Below are 20,116 nucleotides of genomic sequence, written 5' to 3'. Positions count from 1 at the left end.
GCCATTTTTAGACTTACTACCGTGTGTTATATTATTAATGTAAGACTTCGAACATCAGCTCTCGTAGCTCAGTTGGTTAGAGCACCCGTTTAGTAAGCGGGAGGTCTTGAGTTCGACTCTCAACGAGAGCACATTATGAATGTGTTTTTTTTTTTCCACTATTATTATTATTTTTTAATATCTTTCTAAATATTCATATAAAAAATAACTTATTATAGGTTTAATTGTGTAAAAGATATGTAAGCCTTATTTTAGTATATAAAATACATTTCTTAATTTTCATTTTAAAATTCACATATATTTATATATAAAAAATAAATAAAGCACCAATATGTTTTTATTTTGTTTTATTTATATATTTTACAAAAATCAATACATTTGTTAATTATAAAATAATAAAACTAATATTTAAAAAAAAAAAACAATCACACGATAAAGCACAGTTCGACTCAAATCCACAACTTAAAAAATATATATACAATAGCACAACCTAATTTGAACCTATAACTTAAAAATAATAAAATTAATTTTTTTAAAAAAATACAGTTTGATTTAAACGCACAACTTAAAAAAAATATATACGATAATACAATCTAACTGGTTGATTAACTATTATGGTAAACATTAGTGCTTATATTTATATACAAATTAATTATTTTTTGTGTATACATATATATATATATATGGTGTAGATATAGTTTTCTAATATATGACTAAAATCTATAACTTATTATAAAAAATATATATATAAAGTATTAATAATTCAAGTAAAGAATAATTGGAGCCCAAATGAATTTAACAAGTTTAAGGAAGCAAATGGGCCAAGGCCCATATATTTCAAATGGGCCAAAAGTGCAATTATATTAAAATTAATGGGCCAATTATAAAAGGCTAAAAATATTAAAAGCAAATTTACATGATTGATTTTGTTAAGGCCGTGTTTGGCTTCACAAGGAACAAGAAGTAGCCAATGATGGATTTATTGACTTGGAAACCAACCCAATCATGCATCCCACTAAATGCTGTCACGAGAATCACTACCCCCTCACCATATATATATACAAACACACACACATATATTTATACATTTTTTATTAATATTAATAAGTCATAAAAAAAATTGTATGTATATATATATATATATATGTATGTATGATGAGAAGCTAATAAATATTTTGTATACATTCAATCACTTAAATACATTATTTGGATGTAGTTATACATAGTCATAAATTCGTCTGAAAATAATAATTATCCTTTTGAATTGAATTTTTACACCTTTTACTTTCTTCTTTAAAATAATAACGCGCATGACATCCTCGTCTGTGCGATCAAACGTTTGTTACGGTAGGATTTGCAGGTTCGTATTCAACATATTTATCGTGAAAAGAATAAATATGTTGACTGGTTGGTGAATGTTGGTTTCTCTCTACCGGTGTGCATCTATTCTCATATTTAAGTATCAAATTATCTGCAACAATTTTTTACTAACGATATAATAAGTGTCTCTTGACTTAGAATGTATATGAGGACTTTTTAATTTTCTTTTAACTTTTGCTTCTTTATATACCAAAAAAAAGTGACATTGACCTAACCTTATGTCTTATATCTACATATATATATGTATGTATGATGAGAAGCTAATAAATATTTTGTATACATCCATCACTTAAATACATTATTTAGATGTAGTTATACATAGTCATAAATTCGTTTGAAAATAATAATTATCCTTTTGAATTGAATTTTCATATTTTTTACTTTCTTCTTTAAAATAATAACGCACATGATGCTCTTGTTTGTGCGATCAAATATTTTTTTACTGTAGGATTTGCAGATTTGGATTCAATATATTTATCGCGAAAAAAATAAATATGTTGATTGGTTGGCGAATATTGGTTTCTCTCTACCGGTGTGCCTCTATTCTCATATTCAAGTGTCGAATGATCTCCAACAATTTTTTACTGACGATATAATGAGTGTTTTTTGACTTAGAATGTACATGACGATTTTTTAATTTTCTTTTAACTTTTGCTTATTTATATACAAAAAAAAAAAGTGACATTGACCTAACCTTATGTCTTATATCTACATATATGTATGATGAGAAGCTAATAAATATTTTGTATACATTCATCACTTAAGTACATTATTTGGATGTAGTTATACATAGTCATAAATTCGTCTGAAAATAATAATTATCCTTTTGAATTGAATTTTTACACTTTTTACTTTTTTCTTTAAAATAATAACGCACATGACGCTCTCGTTTGTGCGATCAAATATTTGTTACTATAAGATTTAAAAGTTCAGATTCAACATATTTATCCCGAAAAGAATAAATGTGTTGATTGGTGGACCAATGTTGGTTTTTTTTATCGATGTGTCTCTATTTTCATATTTAAATGTCGAATAATCTCCAACAACTGACGATATAATTAGTGTTTTTTGATTTAAAATGTACATGATGAATTCTTAATTTTCATTTAACTTTTGTTTCTACTTATACCTTGAAAAAAAAAAAGTGACATTGACCTAACTTTATGTTTTGTATCCATATATATATATATATATGTATATATAAGCAAACATGTATGGGTGTGTGTATATACACATTGCTTTAAGCCAAGTGTTGCATCCTTTCTAATATACCACATGTGCAATATTAATTTTTTATGTCCAAGTTTGTGAGAACTGCCAATGTAAATAAAAGATATAGATATATATATATATATATATATATATATATTATATATCATTTTTATCTTCTCCTATAAAACACAGTTTTTGTTTTTTGGTATTTTGATAGCAGATTTGCGAAGGAAGAATTCATTTGAATGATGATGATTGTATGTATCAGTATAATATATATATATATTCTCTGTTATATTGATATCCTTCAGATCCATATGGTAATAATTTACCAACCTGCAACAAGTTGGCATGTTCCCATGGTTTCCCCTTACGTAATGAATCCAGATGCTTTGAAGGATCTCAAATGCAAGCTAATATACATGTATGTATGTATCTATATATCCATGCATATGCGTGTGTACATACATATATATACAATCATGCCCGTGTATTTATTGTGTACACATGCAATCAACTTTTTAAGTAGAAGGAGATGCATTATTGGCTATATTTTAAGAATGATGAATTCATGTTGGTATATATATATATATATATATAAATATGCTTACCTTTTTTTTTTATCATGAACTCCACGTAAATATATATAGTCAGCATTACACACACACACAGACACATATATATATATATATATATATTACTCTAAATTTGATTAAAACCCATTTAATTTTTATGCAAATTTTTATATTTTAGCTCTGTAAAAGTACTTAAATTAAATTAAATTAAATTAAATTAAACAATACGCAACATTTATTTTGAATTAAAATGAATCGTAATATTATATTTAAATTTTTTTTTTTAATTCTATAGAATTAAATGTTGAAACCCACTTAATAATTTTTTTTAATTGTTAAATTATACTTAATTTTATTTTTTTAGAGAATAAAAATTAATATTATATATAACTATAAATTTAAAAATACATACGACTAGTGACATTGATGGCATGTCATGTAAAGGTATTTATTTGCCACACGAAGAACACACAAGATCCTATCATTAAGATTGAAAAAATCAAGTTGCCAAGTTGAGAAAATTAATAATGTGATTAATAATTACAGAGAATTTTCTTCAATGATAATTATACACACATATATATATATATAATATATATATTTAAAATTTTTAATAAATTTATAAATTTAATCATACTTGATATTTTGGGTCAGACAATAACTATCTATTGACTCTTGTTTAGTATACGAGAAAACACATATTGCGTTATATTAAAAGAATTATAAAATTAATTTTAGATACATAGTAAAGGGTAATCGTATCTTAAAAAAAAAAATAAGCCTTTTCTCTTTTTTTTTTTTGTTATTCATTGCATTTATATGTGCATGTGTATATTTGTGATAGTGGGTGTCTATGGAAATTTCTCACACACACATATATGTATGTATATGTATATGTATATGTATATGGGTACGTGCATGTGTAGGTTTATGAGTGTGTGGGTGTGTATGGAAATATTTTATATATAGGTGAGTGGTCATTATAGAAAACTTAAATCATCTACAAGAAAATTAACCATCAAAAGATATGCAAGAATGAAGTTGGAGCCAGAGGAGAGACAGAGAGACTTTAGCCTACTCAAATGACAATGATAGATAGACTTCATAATTTTATATACATATATATATATATATATAAAAAGTGCATACAAAAGTTTGAAGCATATGTGCCAAAGTTGTGTTTGGAATAAATAATCTATTTTCCCATACCATTAATTTCATTAACTATGTATGAAATCACACACACACACACACACACACATATATATATATATGTATATGTATACGTACGTGTGTGTATGTATGTGTGTGTGTGATTTTTAAATGAGGAGTAATTAGGACAAAGGTGGTGTGAATTAATGAAGGGTAATTAAGTATAAAGAAAATGGGTGGACCTACTTGATTTTGCTGGCAAAATGTACTAATGGGACAACATCTATATACACACACACATACTTACATACATAGATATACATATATATATAATGAATGGGGTGGAATATTGAAAATGTGGATGTAATTCCAAATGGGCAGCCCTTTTTCTTCTCTCTCTCTCTCTTTCTTGTTGACAGGTAGTTTCCAATCCCCTCTCTTTCTTTCACTTCAATTATTCTCTTTCAAATTTACTTATGATTATCAACATGGGAGAAGTTGCATGTCGGGGAGCATTATACCCTCTACATCACGTGCTCTATTACCCCCCCCCTATTATATACATACATATATATATATACATTTTTTTTTTTTACCTTAACCCTCTTTTTATTTTTAATTTTTAAATTAAAAAATTAACTCAAATTTTTAACCCATGTCTTAAAATTTTAATAAATTCATTAATATTTGAAATGAAATAATTTTTTTTTTTAAAAAAAAGAAATTAAAATGTATAAGCGCATACACGTAAGTATTTCAACCCAAGTAAAAATGTCTCCTTGGATTCAACCTACTCAGCCGCCCCCTACTTTGAGCTATCCATCTACTTTATTATCACTTTCTTTTTTTTTTATTTAAAATTAAAAATTTATAATTTAAAATTAAAAAAAAATAAAAATAAAAAACAAGTCCGGACTGAGACGAAAGGGATGTGTATGGGGGCGCACGTACTCCGTTAAGTGGGGCCCAATTCGTAACATGTTAATTTCGGGGCTTGGTGTGGGTCCCGGTTGCGCCGCGTGGTCCCACTTTTATTAAGCTCGGCGTCGATATCAGAGTGCGGCGGGGCCCACGTTCTTCGCGCTAAAGGACGGCACCACGTGTCCCCTCCGTCACGTCCGTCTGCTGGCGTGGATTCTGGATATCGCGTTGGGAGGTGGGACCCACCATTCCGTCCGGGGTGGATCCAGTGTGCGAACCTCTCAGCCTTTGTGAGATATAGCTGTATCTTCGTTGTAAGCTATTTTTTTTTTTTATTTTTTAAAAAAATTATATTGATTTGACGCTCGCGATCAATCCTCTGTACTTTTATTAAATTAAAATTATTTATAAAAATGGGAATTTTGATAAGTAAAAAAAAAATATACATACACATACATACATACATATATATATATATATACACACATATATATAAAGACATGTTACTTGGGATGGCACTCATGATTGGAGAGTGTCACAGACAACACAACGGGGGCAAAAACGAAAAGGAAATACAAGGGGGGGGGGAACTCTCCGACTTCCAGGAGACGCCACGTGTCACTTCTCCAATCACCTGAGGAAAAAGGTAAATAATATCCCACTCACTCTCTCCAATTAATTTAATTTAAATTTAAATTATTTAAATATATATATATATAATTAAGTTAATTTAGAAATAGGATTTTTAAAAATTAAAAAAAAAAAATTAATCACGAAATTAATGACGCGCGTGCTGTTACACGCAAAAATATAAATTCCATTTCCCTTAAAAGCATCCACTCACTCCCGACGCGCTCCCATAAAAAGCTAAAACCACGAACGATAAATAATAATTATTAAATGATTTATTTTTTATTTTTTTTTTACTTTTTAGGAATTTTAAAAAAAATCTTTTTGAGGAAGCCGCGATAAAGTCACCGGTGACAGTTTGGAGGTTTCCTGCTACCTTTTCTCTCGGGCTCCGAAATTTACAAAAGCTGATATTTTTCTGTGTGTGTGTGTGTGTTTATGGAGACTGTAAAAATATAAATTTGGAATTTTTTTATAAAGTAAAAAAACAGAATTAACATTGAAGAGACCTGTAAATTCATCGTAAGAGAATTTTTACCAAAAAAAAAAAAAGTTTACAGAGAATATACGGTTTCAGAATTACCTGCTTTCACTTTTTTCTACTTTATACCATATATGTCGCAGCTTTTTCTTGCTGTAAAAAAGCAGCACTCTTATGTATTATCCATTTATACCAACTCCTCTTCGTGAGAATTATTGTCTTATTCCTTCCTCTTTATACCACATACATACATATATATATATATACAAAGTACAAATTAGTAATCTCCGTCGATCCAAACTCTCACACTTTGCATTTACTAGCTAAGGAGTATTACGTTCGGTAACGTGCGTATTGTCCTCCCGCGATCAAGTACTTACTGCCGTATGATTGACATATTCAAATTTGCGAAACTAACAAACATGCTAACTAATTTGTGAATGCTGGCTTCTCTCTACGTACGGTTCTCTACCCTACACGTTCGAGTATCGGATTCAGTATATCTATCGCGAAACAAACGAATATACTGACTAATTTGAGAATGTTGGCTTTCTATCTACGTACGGGTCTCTACCCTGCGTGTTCAAGTGTCGGACGATCTCAAACAGTTATTCATTGATGATATTATGAATATTTATTTGCCCAAAACGTGCGCGATGATTTTTGTTTTTAAAGAGACAAAACAAAGTACAAATTAGTATTGTTCCTAGTAATTCTCAAAATAAGGACCGATACCCAAGAATTCATTCTTCAACAAAAATTATTTCTTTAATTTATTTGATCTATTTCGTAATAAATTAGATAAATTTACATTATACTGCAAATTTAAATTAAAAAATACAATTGTATAGAAATAATATGTTATCTCACACTTTATAGTTACTCACCGAGCATTATTACACGTTTGCTAACGTGCGTATTGTCCTCCCGCGATCAAGTACTTGCTGCTGCATGATTGACATATTCAAATTCGCGAAACGAACAAACATACTAACTAATTTGCGAATGCTGGCTTCTTTTTACGTACGGGTCTCTATCCTACGCGTTCGAGTACCAAATTCGGTATATCTATCGCGAAACGAACGAATATGCTAATTAATTTGCGAATGCTAGCTTCTACCTACGTACGGGTCTCTACCCTACATGTTCAAGTGTTGGATGATCTCTAACAGCTCTTCACTTATAATATTATGGATATTTATTTGCCCAAAACGTGCATGATGATTTTTTTTAAAGAGACAAAACAAAGTACAATTTAGTATTGTTCGCACTACTTCTCAAAATAATGATCAATACCCAAAAATTCATTCTTCAACAAAAATTATTTCTTTAATTTATTTGATTTTGTAATAAATTAGATAAATTTACATTATACTACAAATTTAAATTAAAAAATACAATTGTATATAAATAATATGTTATCTCACATTTGGAAGAATTAGATGAATTTATTATATATATATATAAAAAAAAATATAAACTTACATTGACTTCATTCTCTCTTATATTAACAACTTAAAGTATTTTTAAATAAACTTACACTGAATTTAAATATCTTAAAAGATAAATTTTCACTAACAACATAATATTTAAAAAATAAACATATTGTAAATATAATTAAATAAAAATTTTATTTGAATTTAAATTAATAAATAAAATAAATTATAATTAATTAATTAATAATCTTAGTAGAATAATTTCATTGGTTAAACTTAATTTAAAATTAATATTGAGATTACTATTAATGTTTTATAAATTAATTACACGTTTTACTCTTGCAAATTTATTTATTTATTTATTTTTGTATATATAAAAACGTGTATGGTTAAACGAGAGTTACGTGGAGAATTAGGTTTTAAATTGGAGAGAATTTTATGCCCAAAAAAAAAAAAACCAGACCCATTATGACTCTTGCATTTGGACAAAATACAAACCATGTCAAATTAAAAGAACACCCACAAAAAAATAAATAAATAATAATAATAATAATAATAATAAATTACCCAATTAATTTTTTTATTTTTTTAATATTATAAAATTAATTATGATTATTTTTACCAATATATAAATTATTATGTAATTTAATTTTAAAACTATATATAATTATATTTTTTGGGAACGTTCAATTATTATGTGGTACCATTAAAAGAGCCAAAAGGAGAGAAACAGCACGAAGCAAATGTAAGCCAAGGAGACCTTATCTAAGGGAAACGACACGTGTCAGTTCAGGGAAGCTGATGAATGACGTGGCAGCGAAAACAACGAGGCCGGTGTTTTTTTTTTTTTAACGGTGTGGCGATTAACGAGGTGAGAAATAACGGCACGGAGGTAGTAAAATCTGTTGAAAAAATAATATAAAATTTAATTTAAAATAATAATAATAATAATAATAATAATAATAAAGAGAATCTTGGACGGGATTCCGTTTTGAGGTGAATTTTAGTTGGGGCAGGCAGGCGGTCACGGGGAATCCGTAAAAGGGCTGTTTGGTAAGTGTGTTTTTTTTTTTTTTTTTTTTTTTTTACTTTTTCGCCTTTTGTGACTAATAATAAAATATGACAAATAGAATAATGAAAAGCTTTTTCCTCAATTATTTTAATTAATAATTTTTTAAAATATATATATATATAATACATATACATACATATATATAAATTCTAATTGGCCACTCTTGAGAGTGTAAAGTGGAAACCATGAACCACCACCACAATGCCAACATGGTATATTTTATATATGAAATTGATATTTTATACTATATAACTCGTATATTATTTATAATTAATTTATAATGTTTAATTCGTTAAAATTAAGAATGTATTTATTAGTGTATTAATAGAATTACAGCGAACGCTTTAAATTAATTTTTTATCGAGAGCAACGAATTGAAATTTTAATTTATTAATATACACGTAATAATTAAATTATATTAAATTTTAATAAATTTATTATATTTTTAAATAAAATCAACATTTTGTAAGCTATCCCACATTAAAAAACTCTTTGGCTAAGGGCATGTGGAATTATTTATATATATATATATGTTATAATAGTGATGTATGTACATGCACACACACACATATATATGTATATATATATATATATGTGGATTTGACTCATGCAACTAACATAAGAAAGCCAAACAATTAAAGCCAAGAATTGGGTGGCTTTTCAAAGGGCATATCAAATTATTCATTTGTTGCACAAGTTTATAATTTAAATTAAAATCGAAATTATTTCTTGTTATTTATTTTAATAATATTTTAAATCTTATAAAACAACATTAAAATTATATACATATATTATTAAATGCATAAATAAATCACCTTTATTTTGTTTTGGGTTTATCAAATTTGAACAAATAATTATATATATATATTTAAAAAAAATATATATATATATATATTTACATTCTCATTAATACGGTGACTAAATTAAATAGATTTTGCATATGTTAAAAATTTAATAAATGAAATTTGAATTTAACGTTGGATAAAATAAAAAGGGTTTTGGGTATGAATTAATTTCTAATTTTGATAATTCTTAATAATAATAATAATAAACAAGGGAGTGGTGTGGTTGAAATTTGAAATGTAAGGGAAGAGAGTTGACCGACGGGAACGGAGTTTTTACCGAGGGGTAAAACGGTAAAAAAGAAAAGAAAGAGAACGGATTCAGCCAGCAGCAGTAAAACAGTAAGAATCCTGGAAGAAGCTTTACTGTTACTGTTCAAAGCTTTTTTTTTTTGGATGCGTTGAGTTAGTTAACTTTTCTGTATGAGCTGGATCCACTCTTCCAGGACTGACCCACTATGAATAAAAAATTTCCAAAATTAATGGAAATAATTCTTTAATTTCTTAAAAAATTCACAAAAATAAAATAAACCATCTCATGTAACAGAGGATTTGAGCTTGAACTTGAGAGTTGAGACAAAAACCCCCATGTCTTCAGCTCCAATCTCACCCAGAAATATATATATGAAAAACTTTTTCTCATACTAATAATCCAAAAATCTCACTTCTCTCTCGAAAAAAAAACTTATTTTTGGTGCGTTATCTCAACTGGGTTCTTTGAATTTCGAACTGGGTATCAATCCATTTGATGCCGAGTTCAGGTTCAAGCATGTAATTCACTGTCTTCAAACCGCATATATTCTTTCTTCTTTCTGCGCTTCTTTTTTCGGTTTGTGATCGGGACTTTTTGGGTTTTTTGAGAGAGATGAATCAAATTAACGGAAAAGGATCCATGTCTGCTGCGAGCTCGAGTGGTGCGTGGAAAGCCGGCGACGTGGTCTCCGATCAATTTCCGGCGGGGCTGCGTGTTCTGGTTGTTGATGACGATCCGACGTGTCTCATGATTTTGGAGAAGATGCTCAGAACTTGTCTTTACGAGGGTATTTTTCAATTTTTTTTTTTCCTCGAATTATAGTTCAATCTCTTTCCTTTTTATTTCCTAATTTTTGTTCTTGAGATTCTCTTTTTCAGCTTTCAATATTTGATCTCGCTTTCTTTTTTCTTTTTGTGTTATTTCATGTCTTTAGCTTCCCAGCAGTTGTTTTCTTGTGTTGCATGTTATGAATTTTGTGGCTGCTTTGATTTTTAAAGGCTAATGGATTAGCCTAAGAGATTTGGGAATGGTGGAGAAAGTGTGACGCTTTTGAAATTCGAACTAGTAATTTCCTTCCTATTCATGCCATAGATTTGCTCGAGCTTGTTACCCGGTTATAATGGCGTGTTTTTAGTTTTTAGTTCTCTTGATTCTGAAGTTAAGTGCTGTTGTTTTTGAGATCTAAATTTGGGTTTCGATTCGTGACTAATTTGGAAGACTCGTCAGAGTTGTCTTCTTGTGGAGAAGATGACTAATTTGAAATTGTATATTCAGAGATAAGGGGTTTGTAGTTGTGTAATTTGAGATATGATTGATTCAGTGCTACTGGGGTTTTTTCAGTTACAAAATGCAACCGGGCAGAGATCGCATTGTCCATGCTTCGAGAGAATAAAAATGGCTTCGATATAGTTATCAGCGATGTTCACATGCCCGATATGGATGGATTCAAGCTCCTGGAGCGTGTTGGGTTGGAGATGGACTTGCCTGTTATAAGTAAGCACACTACTATTTCAGTTTTTGTATGGATTCCCCTGCCATGGTTAAAATCGTTTTCACTTTATTAGATTAGTGAATGGAGTCTGATTTTTGTTCATTGAACAGTGATGTCTGCGGATGAATCCAAAAGTGTTGTGATGAAGGGAGTCACTCACGGAGCTTGTGATTATCTTATCAAGCCAGTTCGGATTGAAGCACTGAAGAATATATGGCAGCATGTGGTACGAAAGAGGAAGAACGAGTGGAAGGAATTGGAACAATCAGGAAGTGTGGAAGAAGGAGATCGACAGCAAAAACAAACTGAAGAGGCAGATTATTCTTCTTCAGTAAATGAAGGGAACTGGAGAAGCTCAAAAAAGAGGAAGGATGAGGAAGATGAGACAGAAGACAGGGATGACACGTCCACATTAAAGAAGCCACGTGTTGTTTGGTCTGTGGAACTCCATCAACAGTTTGTTGCAGCCGTCAATCAGCTTGGCATTGACAGTATGAATCTTCTGCCTGAATCTCCAAACTTTCTGATTCTTGTTGGCTGTATGTTCATATGTGACCTCAACAATGCACATCATGGTTAGCGTTGATAGAGGGTAACATGTTATGGTTCCTACTTATGGATCGCTGTTGTGCGATAATTCACAAAGAAATCAGTAGGTAGAATGACATTTTTCTTTGATTTTCTACGTATCTTTATAAATTAAAGAAATAATTAGAGCTCATTGGATAGAGAAATCTCTACTATCCCTAGAGTAGAAGAGTAATCTTTATTCAAGAATAATTTCAGACAAGATGCTGTTTTGCCCCTAACATAACATTTGCTATGGATTTCTGTTACAAACAAAAACTAAGGAACTAACTTACCAGATTGGGATGCAAATTTTGGCCGTAACAGCTTGTTTTTTCTTGTTGATTCTTTCGGTTTCCCTGCCTGAAACAACAGGCAAAGGGTTCCGTTATGTCAAATTCATCAGAGTTCACACTGGCATTAATACGATGACCTATGGCTTGAGAAATTTGTGGTTCTGAATGAAATTTTATCATTGATTGTTAGCTTCTTCCTTGGCTCTTAATGTGGCTTCAACTGAAATGCTACAATCACTTTTTGTCAATTTTTATTTCTGTGGTCTCTTTTGCTGGAATTCTATGCTCTATGGTTCCATTGATTGGTAATCCTTTTGGGTTTATGCACCTTATTTACTTACATACCTCTCTAGAGGCATGTGTCTGTTTCATCATCTGCTGTCTCAGTTGGTGCCTGAATCAAATTTTCTCTGGATTTTTAGTCGCTAGCTATTTCGTTACGTTTATAATTTCAGAGTTCTCTAAGTTACCATGTTTCATTTACAGCTGCATTATTGCCCTTCTGTATGTTCTTACATTTCATACATTGATGCAGAGGCTGTTCCGAAGAAAATTTTGGAGCTGATGAATGTTCCAGGACTCACTAGAGAAAATGTTGCAAGCCACCTCCAAGTATGGATCATATACAATTCATTATTTATTACCTGTTAATTCTATTTGGTGCTTACCTTAGTCACTGGGCTGTGCAGAAGTATCGCTTGTACCTGAGAAGGCTAAGTGGAGTGTCACAGCACCAGAGTAATTTAAATAATTCCTTTATAAACCCGCAGGAAGCAAATTTTGGTCCATTATCTTCGCTCAATGGAATTGACCTTCAAACTCTGGCTGTTACTGGTCAACTCCCAGCACAAAGCCTTGCAACGCTCCAAGCAGCCGGGCTTGGTAGGTCAAGTGCAAAATCTGGCATATCCATGCCCATTGTTGATCAAAGGAACTTATTTAGCTTCGAAAATCCAAAGCTGAGATTTGCGGAGGCACAACAGCAACATATGACTAATAGTAAGCAAATGAATTTACTTCATGGGATTCCAACCGCAATGGAGCCAAAACAGCTTGCCAGTTTGCACCATTCTGCACAATCCATCGGCAACATGAACATGCAAGTCAACACCCATGGGGGACAGAGTAGCCAAAATAATGCCTTGTTGATGCAGATGGCTCAATCACAGTCTCGGGGACAGATACTCTATGAGAACTCAGGAAGTCATGCTACTAGGTTACCGTCATCTATCACGCAGCCTATTTTAACATCAAATGGAATTGGTGCCAGTGTTTCTGCAAGAACTGGGATTCCTGATAATGGCAGAGGGGGAGCTTACAATCCAGTATCTCAAGCTTCTTCAATGTTGAATTTCCCCTTGAATCACAATGCAGAATTGCCTGGCAATAGTTTCCCTCTCGGAAATGCTCCTGGGTTGTCCAGCCTGGCATCAAAAGGGGCATTCCAGGAAGATGTAAACTCGGATATAAAAGGATCAGGAGGATTCATGCCAAGTTATGATATATTCAATGACTTGCATCAACATAAACCCCAAGATTGGGAACTACAAAATGTAGGCTTGACCTTCGATGCCTCTCAGCATTCGAACCCCCTTCAAAGCAGCCTTGACGTCACACCATCAGTTCTAGTTTCCCAAGGGTTTTCCTCCAACCAAAGGAATGGGCAGAATGGGAATGCAACTGCTGTAGGTAAGGCAATGTTCTCAACAGGAGAAGGACCTGAACATGGGAATGTACAGAATGTTGTTAATCAGAATCTCAACTCCCTCTTCACTGACAATTCAATAAGAGTGAAGTCAGAAAGGGTTTCTGAAGCAAGAATTCCATCATCGCTCTTTCCTGACCAATTTGGTCAAGAAGATCTCATGAGTGCACTTCTCAAACAGGTTAGTTTCTCTCTCCAGATCTTTCTAGTGTTTGTTTTTGGATAATCCATTCACTTTTTAACCAAAATATTTCTCATAAATGTAGATTATTGATACAAGATTTACTTGTGTTTTCCTGCAGCAAGAAGGAATTGGACCAGCCGAAAATGAGTTTGATTTTGATGGTTATTCCATGGACAATATTCCTGTGTAGAACATGCTTTGATAATCCGGGTTCTCTTCGTGTCATGATTTAGCAGCTTTCTGGTGTACATAGTCACCGAAAATTTTCTCTCTGTTGGATGGAGAGTTAATTTTGTGTTTGCTTCTAGAGACAGGATTGCTTGAACTCCGCACAGCCACATCTACCTCTGTGAATACAATATGGGGCCGATTCCATTTAAACATAGAAGGATCATCCCGATTCGTGGTGGAAGATGTTTTACGAAGCATGTAAGACATCGGTGCATGACATGCGAAGGCATGTATGCAAAATTTTGACTGTTTTTGGTAGGCAAAAGAAAGAAAATCTAGCAAGAAGCAACTAATTTTAGGGAATGCTTGGTTTTTAAGGGTGTCCATTGTGTTTGGGGGAAGTTTTAGAGTAAGTAAGTTGTGGTGATTTTATTTGGACATCTGCTGAGAAAATGTAGGAGGAGCCTCTCTAATTCCAATAATACATCAGGCTTGTTTGTTTGCCATTCCTCTGAAATTTTTCTCTTCTGGGTTTAGTTTCTTTTCTTGATTTTGTTCAAGAAATTGACTCTGAATGTATATATTTCATTTGATTGCTCTAGAAACAAGTCTGAGGATTAATTTCCTTGTACTTAAAAAGATTAGAATTCATGTCTGTTGTTTTCTTTTTTGGAAAAAAAAAAAAAAAGAAAATTAGCTTTTGCTGTCTCCTAATGGGTGCTTTTTTGGTATTTGTTCTAGCTTATGATTATGAAAAAAGCCCTTATTTTCTCTTATTCTCCTGGAATATTTTCTGAAACTTTTCTTGGGTGGGGGGAGAAAAAGTTACATGTGGGATTCAATTCTAGACTGTAAACTATGAGCTAAAGATACCATTTTTAAGAATTTTAGGATCTGTTTGGTACTTCTGAAAGATATATAAACTTCTATATATAAGATTGATATTGAAAATTGGGATGAAATTAGGAAATTTTAGAATTTTATTTTTAATATATATTTTTTTAAAAAATATCATATTTATATATTTTTTAATTATTTAACAAATATGTAATTTTATAATTATTATAAGTAAATAAGTGAATAAATATATACCCAAGTAATTAAGTATTCTTACAGGGTATGGCTGAGAATATTCTCTTGGTATATTTTGGTAGACTCTTTGATAACCTCCACAGCAAATGTCAAGTAGAAGATAATAGTGAATATATGAACTTTTTTGTGGCAATCATGTAAATATTATATAATATTTTTTAAAGATTTTATTACTAATTTAATAATTTTGTGGTAGTAATAATTTAATATTATATAATAATCACTATAAAAAATTACTGTATATGATGATATTAGACAAACATGGAAGACATGAGAAACATGACAAAAAAAAAAGATCAATCCTGTTCAGTGTATACACAGTATCATCTCAGATCCTACATTTAGTATTACATCACTGTTGAGAAATTGCAGACCCAACTAGAGGAAGCCTCATCAATGGAAGTACCATAATACTCTTGAGTTTCTTTCCGGCCTCTTTCCGAGGGTAGTAGCATACGAAGCCTCGTATGTGTCAACAATCAAGCCAATCGAAAGAATGAAAAAATTAACAAGAGTTACCGATAATCTCTTCCTCCGATGGGCTATTGCTGCTGCATCAGAATAAATGCCAGAACTGCTAGGAGGACTGAGAAGATAATAGCTGATCCCTTTCTGTCACTGCTGCTTGTTGGAAGTATGGTAGGAAGTGAGCATTCCTCTCCATTGAAGAACACTTTCGTGGGAAATCCATCTCTAGCGGCCACGTTAATTCCCGGTGTAAATTTCTTCGTGAATGAGATTACCGATTGCTGTTTACCAGGCATCCGAGGATCCTTCTTTGGATTGGCTCCATCAGTTTCTCCCACTAGAAAGTTTAACCCAGGAAGACCCTGCATGAAGACAGTGTTATTCACACCATTAATGGACAGAGTGCTTCCATTGAATGAGAAAGCTTTCTCAAACCCAGGTACTGCCTTATCCAGCTGAACTGCAGCAAACCAATCAGGGAAAGCGGTTTCATCCCAATTGAAAACTGTGATCCTCGCACTCCATCCACGGTTGAAGTCAGTAAACAAATGCCAGTTAATACTAACACCACAATTATCTCCACAAGGCATTGGATTTGGTACTGCTAGATGTTTAATGTCAGCCCAGGCCCGAGCCATGGCAGTCCGATTCTCAAATGGAACAAGCAGTGCCTCTGATGGAAGAAGGATAGCTGGAGCAGTAGTACTACAAGTTCTACCTGTGTTAGTAGTAGGGCATCCACATGCGCAGGTTCTGCAAGGGACAACAGAATCATTGAAATATGCAGAGAATGACACACAGCATCTAGGACTTGCTCCCTTCGGCTGCGTAATATTGCACACCACCTGCCAGCTAGCAAATGCAGTTGTATTTGATGGTAAGCCACTAGGGTCAGGAAACTGGCTAGGGCTTACACGCACTGGAGGGCCACATTTATAATCTGGATTCAGTCTGCCGCTTATTTTCCAGTTTTGTGGTGGGGAAAGATCAGAGCGGTTGAGGTTTGGTGGCATCTTAAAAACCTGCATCTGGAATGCTGAAGTTGACTTGCTCGGATCCATTGTTGGAGGCAGGATCGTTCCATTTCGACAGCATGATGGAATCATCCCTAACGTCGTGTCATTGAACTTTGTTGGAGGCAGATCAATTATTGTTGGTCTTCTTTTACAATTCAAAACATTAGCAAAGTCTAGATCCCTGTAAAATGTTCCTTGGGGGCCAAATAAGCAATCAGATGAATCAACTATAGACGGATAAGCCCCTTTCATAGTATGAATAAATTCATCCATCATCCAGTCAAAGCTCAACTGCCAATTATCAAGACGTCCGAGGGAATTATGGTTTGCAATTGTAACCTGCGACCAGTAGTTTGAGTCGAATGTTCTGATCACATCATACATGATCGTAAGATCACCATTTTGGCGAGGCAGGAACTCCTCATCTACTGTTATATTTGTTTTAAACTTTGGGTCCTTAGTACAGCAAACTTGTAGCTCATTTGTACCTAACCCACAAAAGGAGAATTAGAAACATACGAATGTGAAAGACCCGAAGAAACTAAAACCATGTTGCTATAAACCATATGAATTATTCTGATATCCTCTTTGTTAAGGAAATAATTCCAATCACGCACACAATCACACAAAATAAAAAGTAAAAGAAGAAAAAAAACACAAAATTTATGTAGTTCGACAGAAATACCTACGTCCACGAACAAGATAAATAAAAAATTTCTCACTATGATGCAATTATTAATTAATTTGTAAACTCTAATATACCCAAAATAGTAGGGTTTTTTTCCAAACCAAACCAAACTGGTTTAATATAACATGAACCGATTTAATATAACCTGAACGAGTTAAACCAGTCAAACCAAAATCTAAGCGACATCAACACTCTTTTTGATTAGTCACAACCTCATAGATTCAACTATTCGACTGGTGAAAGATAATAATGATAATATAAATCAATTTTAAGCTCGTTCTCAGCAGACAAGTGCAGTTTGTACCCGTGAAAAAACATGTTTATGTATAAAAACTCGTGGTAGTTGAAAATAAGACACAAAGTCTGAAAAATAATAACAGTGAAAGTATAGCTCGAGGTTGAGAAGAACAAAGTATAATTTTTAACATTTTGTAGAGAATCAAGATTTGTTTTCATGTGCTAAACCGTCCAAAATTTTCAAAATACAAATACTTAGGAAACATCTTTTATTGTTTTTTCTTGTCCTCTATATGATCAAGTCAAAATGGAAGACAATCTTTTCTAAGAACTACACAACATCTCAATTTCTTAAAAACCCTTTTTCATTTCAATTAACTGAATAAATTCCCATTGATCTTTCATGGAAGAGAAATATGGAAATGGAAATGAGATGAAAAATGTTTTTCTGTACTAAACTCCTCTTTATGACCCACAAGCATAGCCATAAACCATAAACACTAAACTATTCCCTGTGAGATTTCCAACCATAAAGACTAAACCCTGCAAAAAGAGGAGCATCAGATTATGAGATACTCCTTAAATGTTTGAGATTTCTTCTACTTTTCAATCAGAAGGAATAACCTAAAAACCCCTTCTGCTAAAACAAATTGTTAAATTTCACCATGCCTTCATCTCTGTTATTTCTCTCTTCCTCCAAAACCTAGGAAATCAATTCATTTTAATAAGCATAGAAAAAAAAATTAAAACTAAAACCCATAAAGCAAACTCTCCAGTAACCCCTTGAAACTAAAATAAACAGTGATTAAAATCAAGATACCCGTATCAGAAAACAAGGAGATTCAATCAGTCTACCAAAAGCAGAGAACAAACTGTACCTTGCTTAGTAGCCCTAGGGCAAACAAATCCATCATTAGCAAGTGTAATATTCGAAGGCAACGGCGCAGCCGGTGGTTTCACTCCAAACTGAGTCCCCACAAGCTTAACCTGCACCTGCATCTGAGTAAGATCTCCCGCGGTCTCAATCGCCGTCTTCAAGTCAGTCATCGGGAACCCAGCAAAAACTGTCCCGTTTCCCACACTCGCCGGAAGACTAGTCCCATCAGCGAGAACCGCATTCGATGCAGATACCAAAAACTCATCATGCGCAAACCCAACAAAGACCCGCCATGATTTCAGCTCGTCCCGGCCGTTGTTGAGCACCGTCAGCGTCGACTCGAAACGGAAAGCCTGGTTTGCAGGGTCACTGGGCGGGATCTTGGATCCTTCCTCGAAAGCGTAAGTCACGAAGACGCCGTTGCAGGCATCGGCTGCCGGCGGCGGAGCCTCGGTTTGAGAGATCGCGAATGGAAGTACAGTAAACACGATTAAGATCTTGAAGACGAAATTGAAGTTCAAATCCATGTCTTCTCTTCTTCAGAACTTCTGGGTTCCGATACTTTTGTTATCTGAGAGTAAAAGTCGAAGCTTTTAAGTAAGAGATAAACGCGTAGAGAAGGAATGAAGAAGAAGAAGAAGACGACCGGACACGCCGGACAGCTGAGTAGAAGCTGTCTTTTAGAAACGTAATAAAATGGATTTTTTTTTTTTTTTTTTTTGCAGGGAGATCGATTCAATTCAAAAGGGGCGGAACTCTGTAGGGATCAAATGGTAAATATGTGGATTTTAGGGGTATATTTGGAAATGCGTCTTCTCTTTTGGGGGTATAATGGGAAATTTGAATTATTTTGGGGCTAAAATAGGAAATAAAATACTTGAATGTGAAAAAGATAAAAAGGAAGAGATCCGTTGCGTTCTTTCCATGTGAGGCATTTTGAATTGGGAAAACATTGTGTGCTTTTCGCTCGCACGCTGCAATCACGATAGGACCCACGTTTCCCGATCGTTGACCTCTCGCAACTTTGATCACCTGAATTTCGTAAATAAATTTAATTACGAAAATATAAAAAAACACAAATTTCATGACTGAAAAAATTCTACATTTAATATTTATTACGATTATTTTTATATATTAAATTATTAAAATTTAAATATATTATGTCACTATCAATTCTTACCTAAAACAAGGGCGATGACGCGAACGGTGATTGGGTAAACAAGTTGATAAATTCAAAGGGAGTGAGTGATCACACGGGAGGAAAACCCATTTTCACTTTTCACCGTCATAACTGGCTTGTGTTGCGGCCACGTCGTTTTTCTCTGTGGGACCCAAAACGTGCCTTCCTAATTACTCCTTATACAATTAT

General features: G+C 32.7%; 2 protein-coding genes and 1 non-coding gene across 3 annotated transcripts; 2 read left to right on the top strand and 1 right to left on the bottom strand.

Moving 5' to 3' along the window:
- Positions 1 to 57: 57 nt before the first annotated feature.
- TRNAT-AGU (transfer RNA threonine (anticodon AGU)) lies at positions 58 to 131 on the top strand. The gene has a single exon. It is a non-coding gene; the product is annotated as a tRNA-Thr (tRNA).
- Positions 132 to 10,234: 10,103 nt separating this feature from the next.
- RR2 (response regulator 2) lies at positions 10,235 to 15,083 on the top strand. Its single transcript, XM_088219796.1, has 6 exons — positions 10,235 to 10,741; positions 11,296 to 11,448; positions 11,557 to 11,937; positions 12,845 to 12,921; positions 12,999 to 14,195; positions 14,317 to 15,083. The coding sequence occupies exons 1-6, from the start codon at positions 10,567 to 10,569 to the stop codon at positions 14,386 to 14,388; spliced, it is 2,055 nt and encodes a 684-aa protein (XP_088075922.1). The 5' UTR covers positions 10,235 to 10,566; the 3' UTR covers positions 14,389 to 15,083.
- An 875-nt stretch (positions 15,084 to 15,958) lies between these two features.
- Positions 15,959 to 19,416, bottom strand: LOC110821366 (COBRA-like protein 7). The gene is made up of 2 exons (XM_022051176.2): positions 18,749 to 19,416; positions 15,959 to 17,433 (listed from the first exon to the last, which is right to left on the bottom strand). Exons 1-2 carry the CDS (start codon positions 19,272 to 19,274, stop codon positions 16,004 to 16,006), a joined length of 1,956 nt encoding a protein of 651 aa, XP_021906868.1. The 5' UTR covers positions 19,275 to 19,416; the 3' UTR covers positions 15,959 to 16,003.
- Positions 19,417 to 20,116: the final 700 nt, after the last annotated feature.

This window comes from Carica papaya, chromosome 5 (genome assembly GCF_054855325.1).
Source record: "Carica papaya isolate Zhongbai chromosome 5, ASM5485532v1, whole genome shotgun sequence".
Lineage (NCBI taxonomy): Eukaryota > Viridiplantae > Streptophyta > Magnoliopsida > Brassicales > Caricaceae > Carica > Carica papaya.
The sequence above is the reverse complement of the archived record's forward strand: the minus strand, read 5'-3'. Positions and strand labels throughout refer to the sequence as shown.

What these genes read in the sequence shown, in the direction of transcription:
- RR2 (XM_088219796.1), top strand. Translation starts at nt 10,567, where the DNA reads ATGAATCAAATTAACGGAAAAGGATCCATGTCTGCTGCGAGCTCGAGT. An exon ending in CAGAACTTGTCTTTACGAGG is followed by an intron (nt 10,742 to 11,295) that starts GTATTTTTCAAT and finishes GGGTTTTTTCAG; the next exon opens with TTACAAAATGCAACCGGGCA. An exon ending in ATGTTGCAAGCCACCTCCAA is followed by an intron (nt 12,922 to 12,998) that starts GTATGGATCATA and finishes TGGGCTGTGCAG; the next exon opens with AAGTATCGCTTGTACCTGAG.
- LOC110821366 (XM_022051176.2), bottom strand. Translation starts at nt 19,274, where the DNA reads ATGGATTTGAACTTCAATTTCGTCTTCAAGATCTTAATCGTGTTTACT. An exon ending in CCCTAGGGCTACTAAGCAAG is followed by an intron (nt 17,434 to 18,748) that starts GTACAGTTTGTT and finishes TTTGTGGGTTAG; the next exon opens with GTACAAATGAGCTACAAGTT.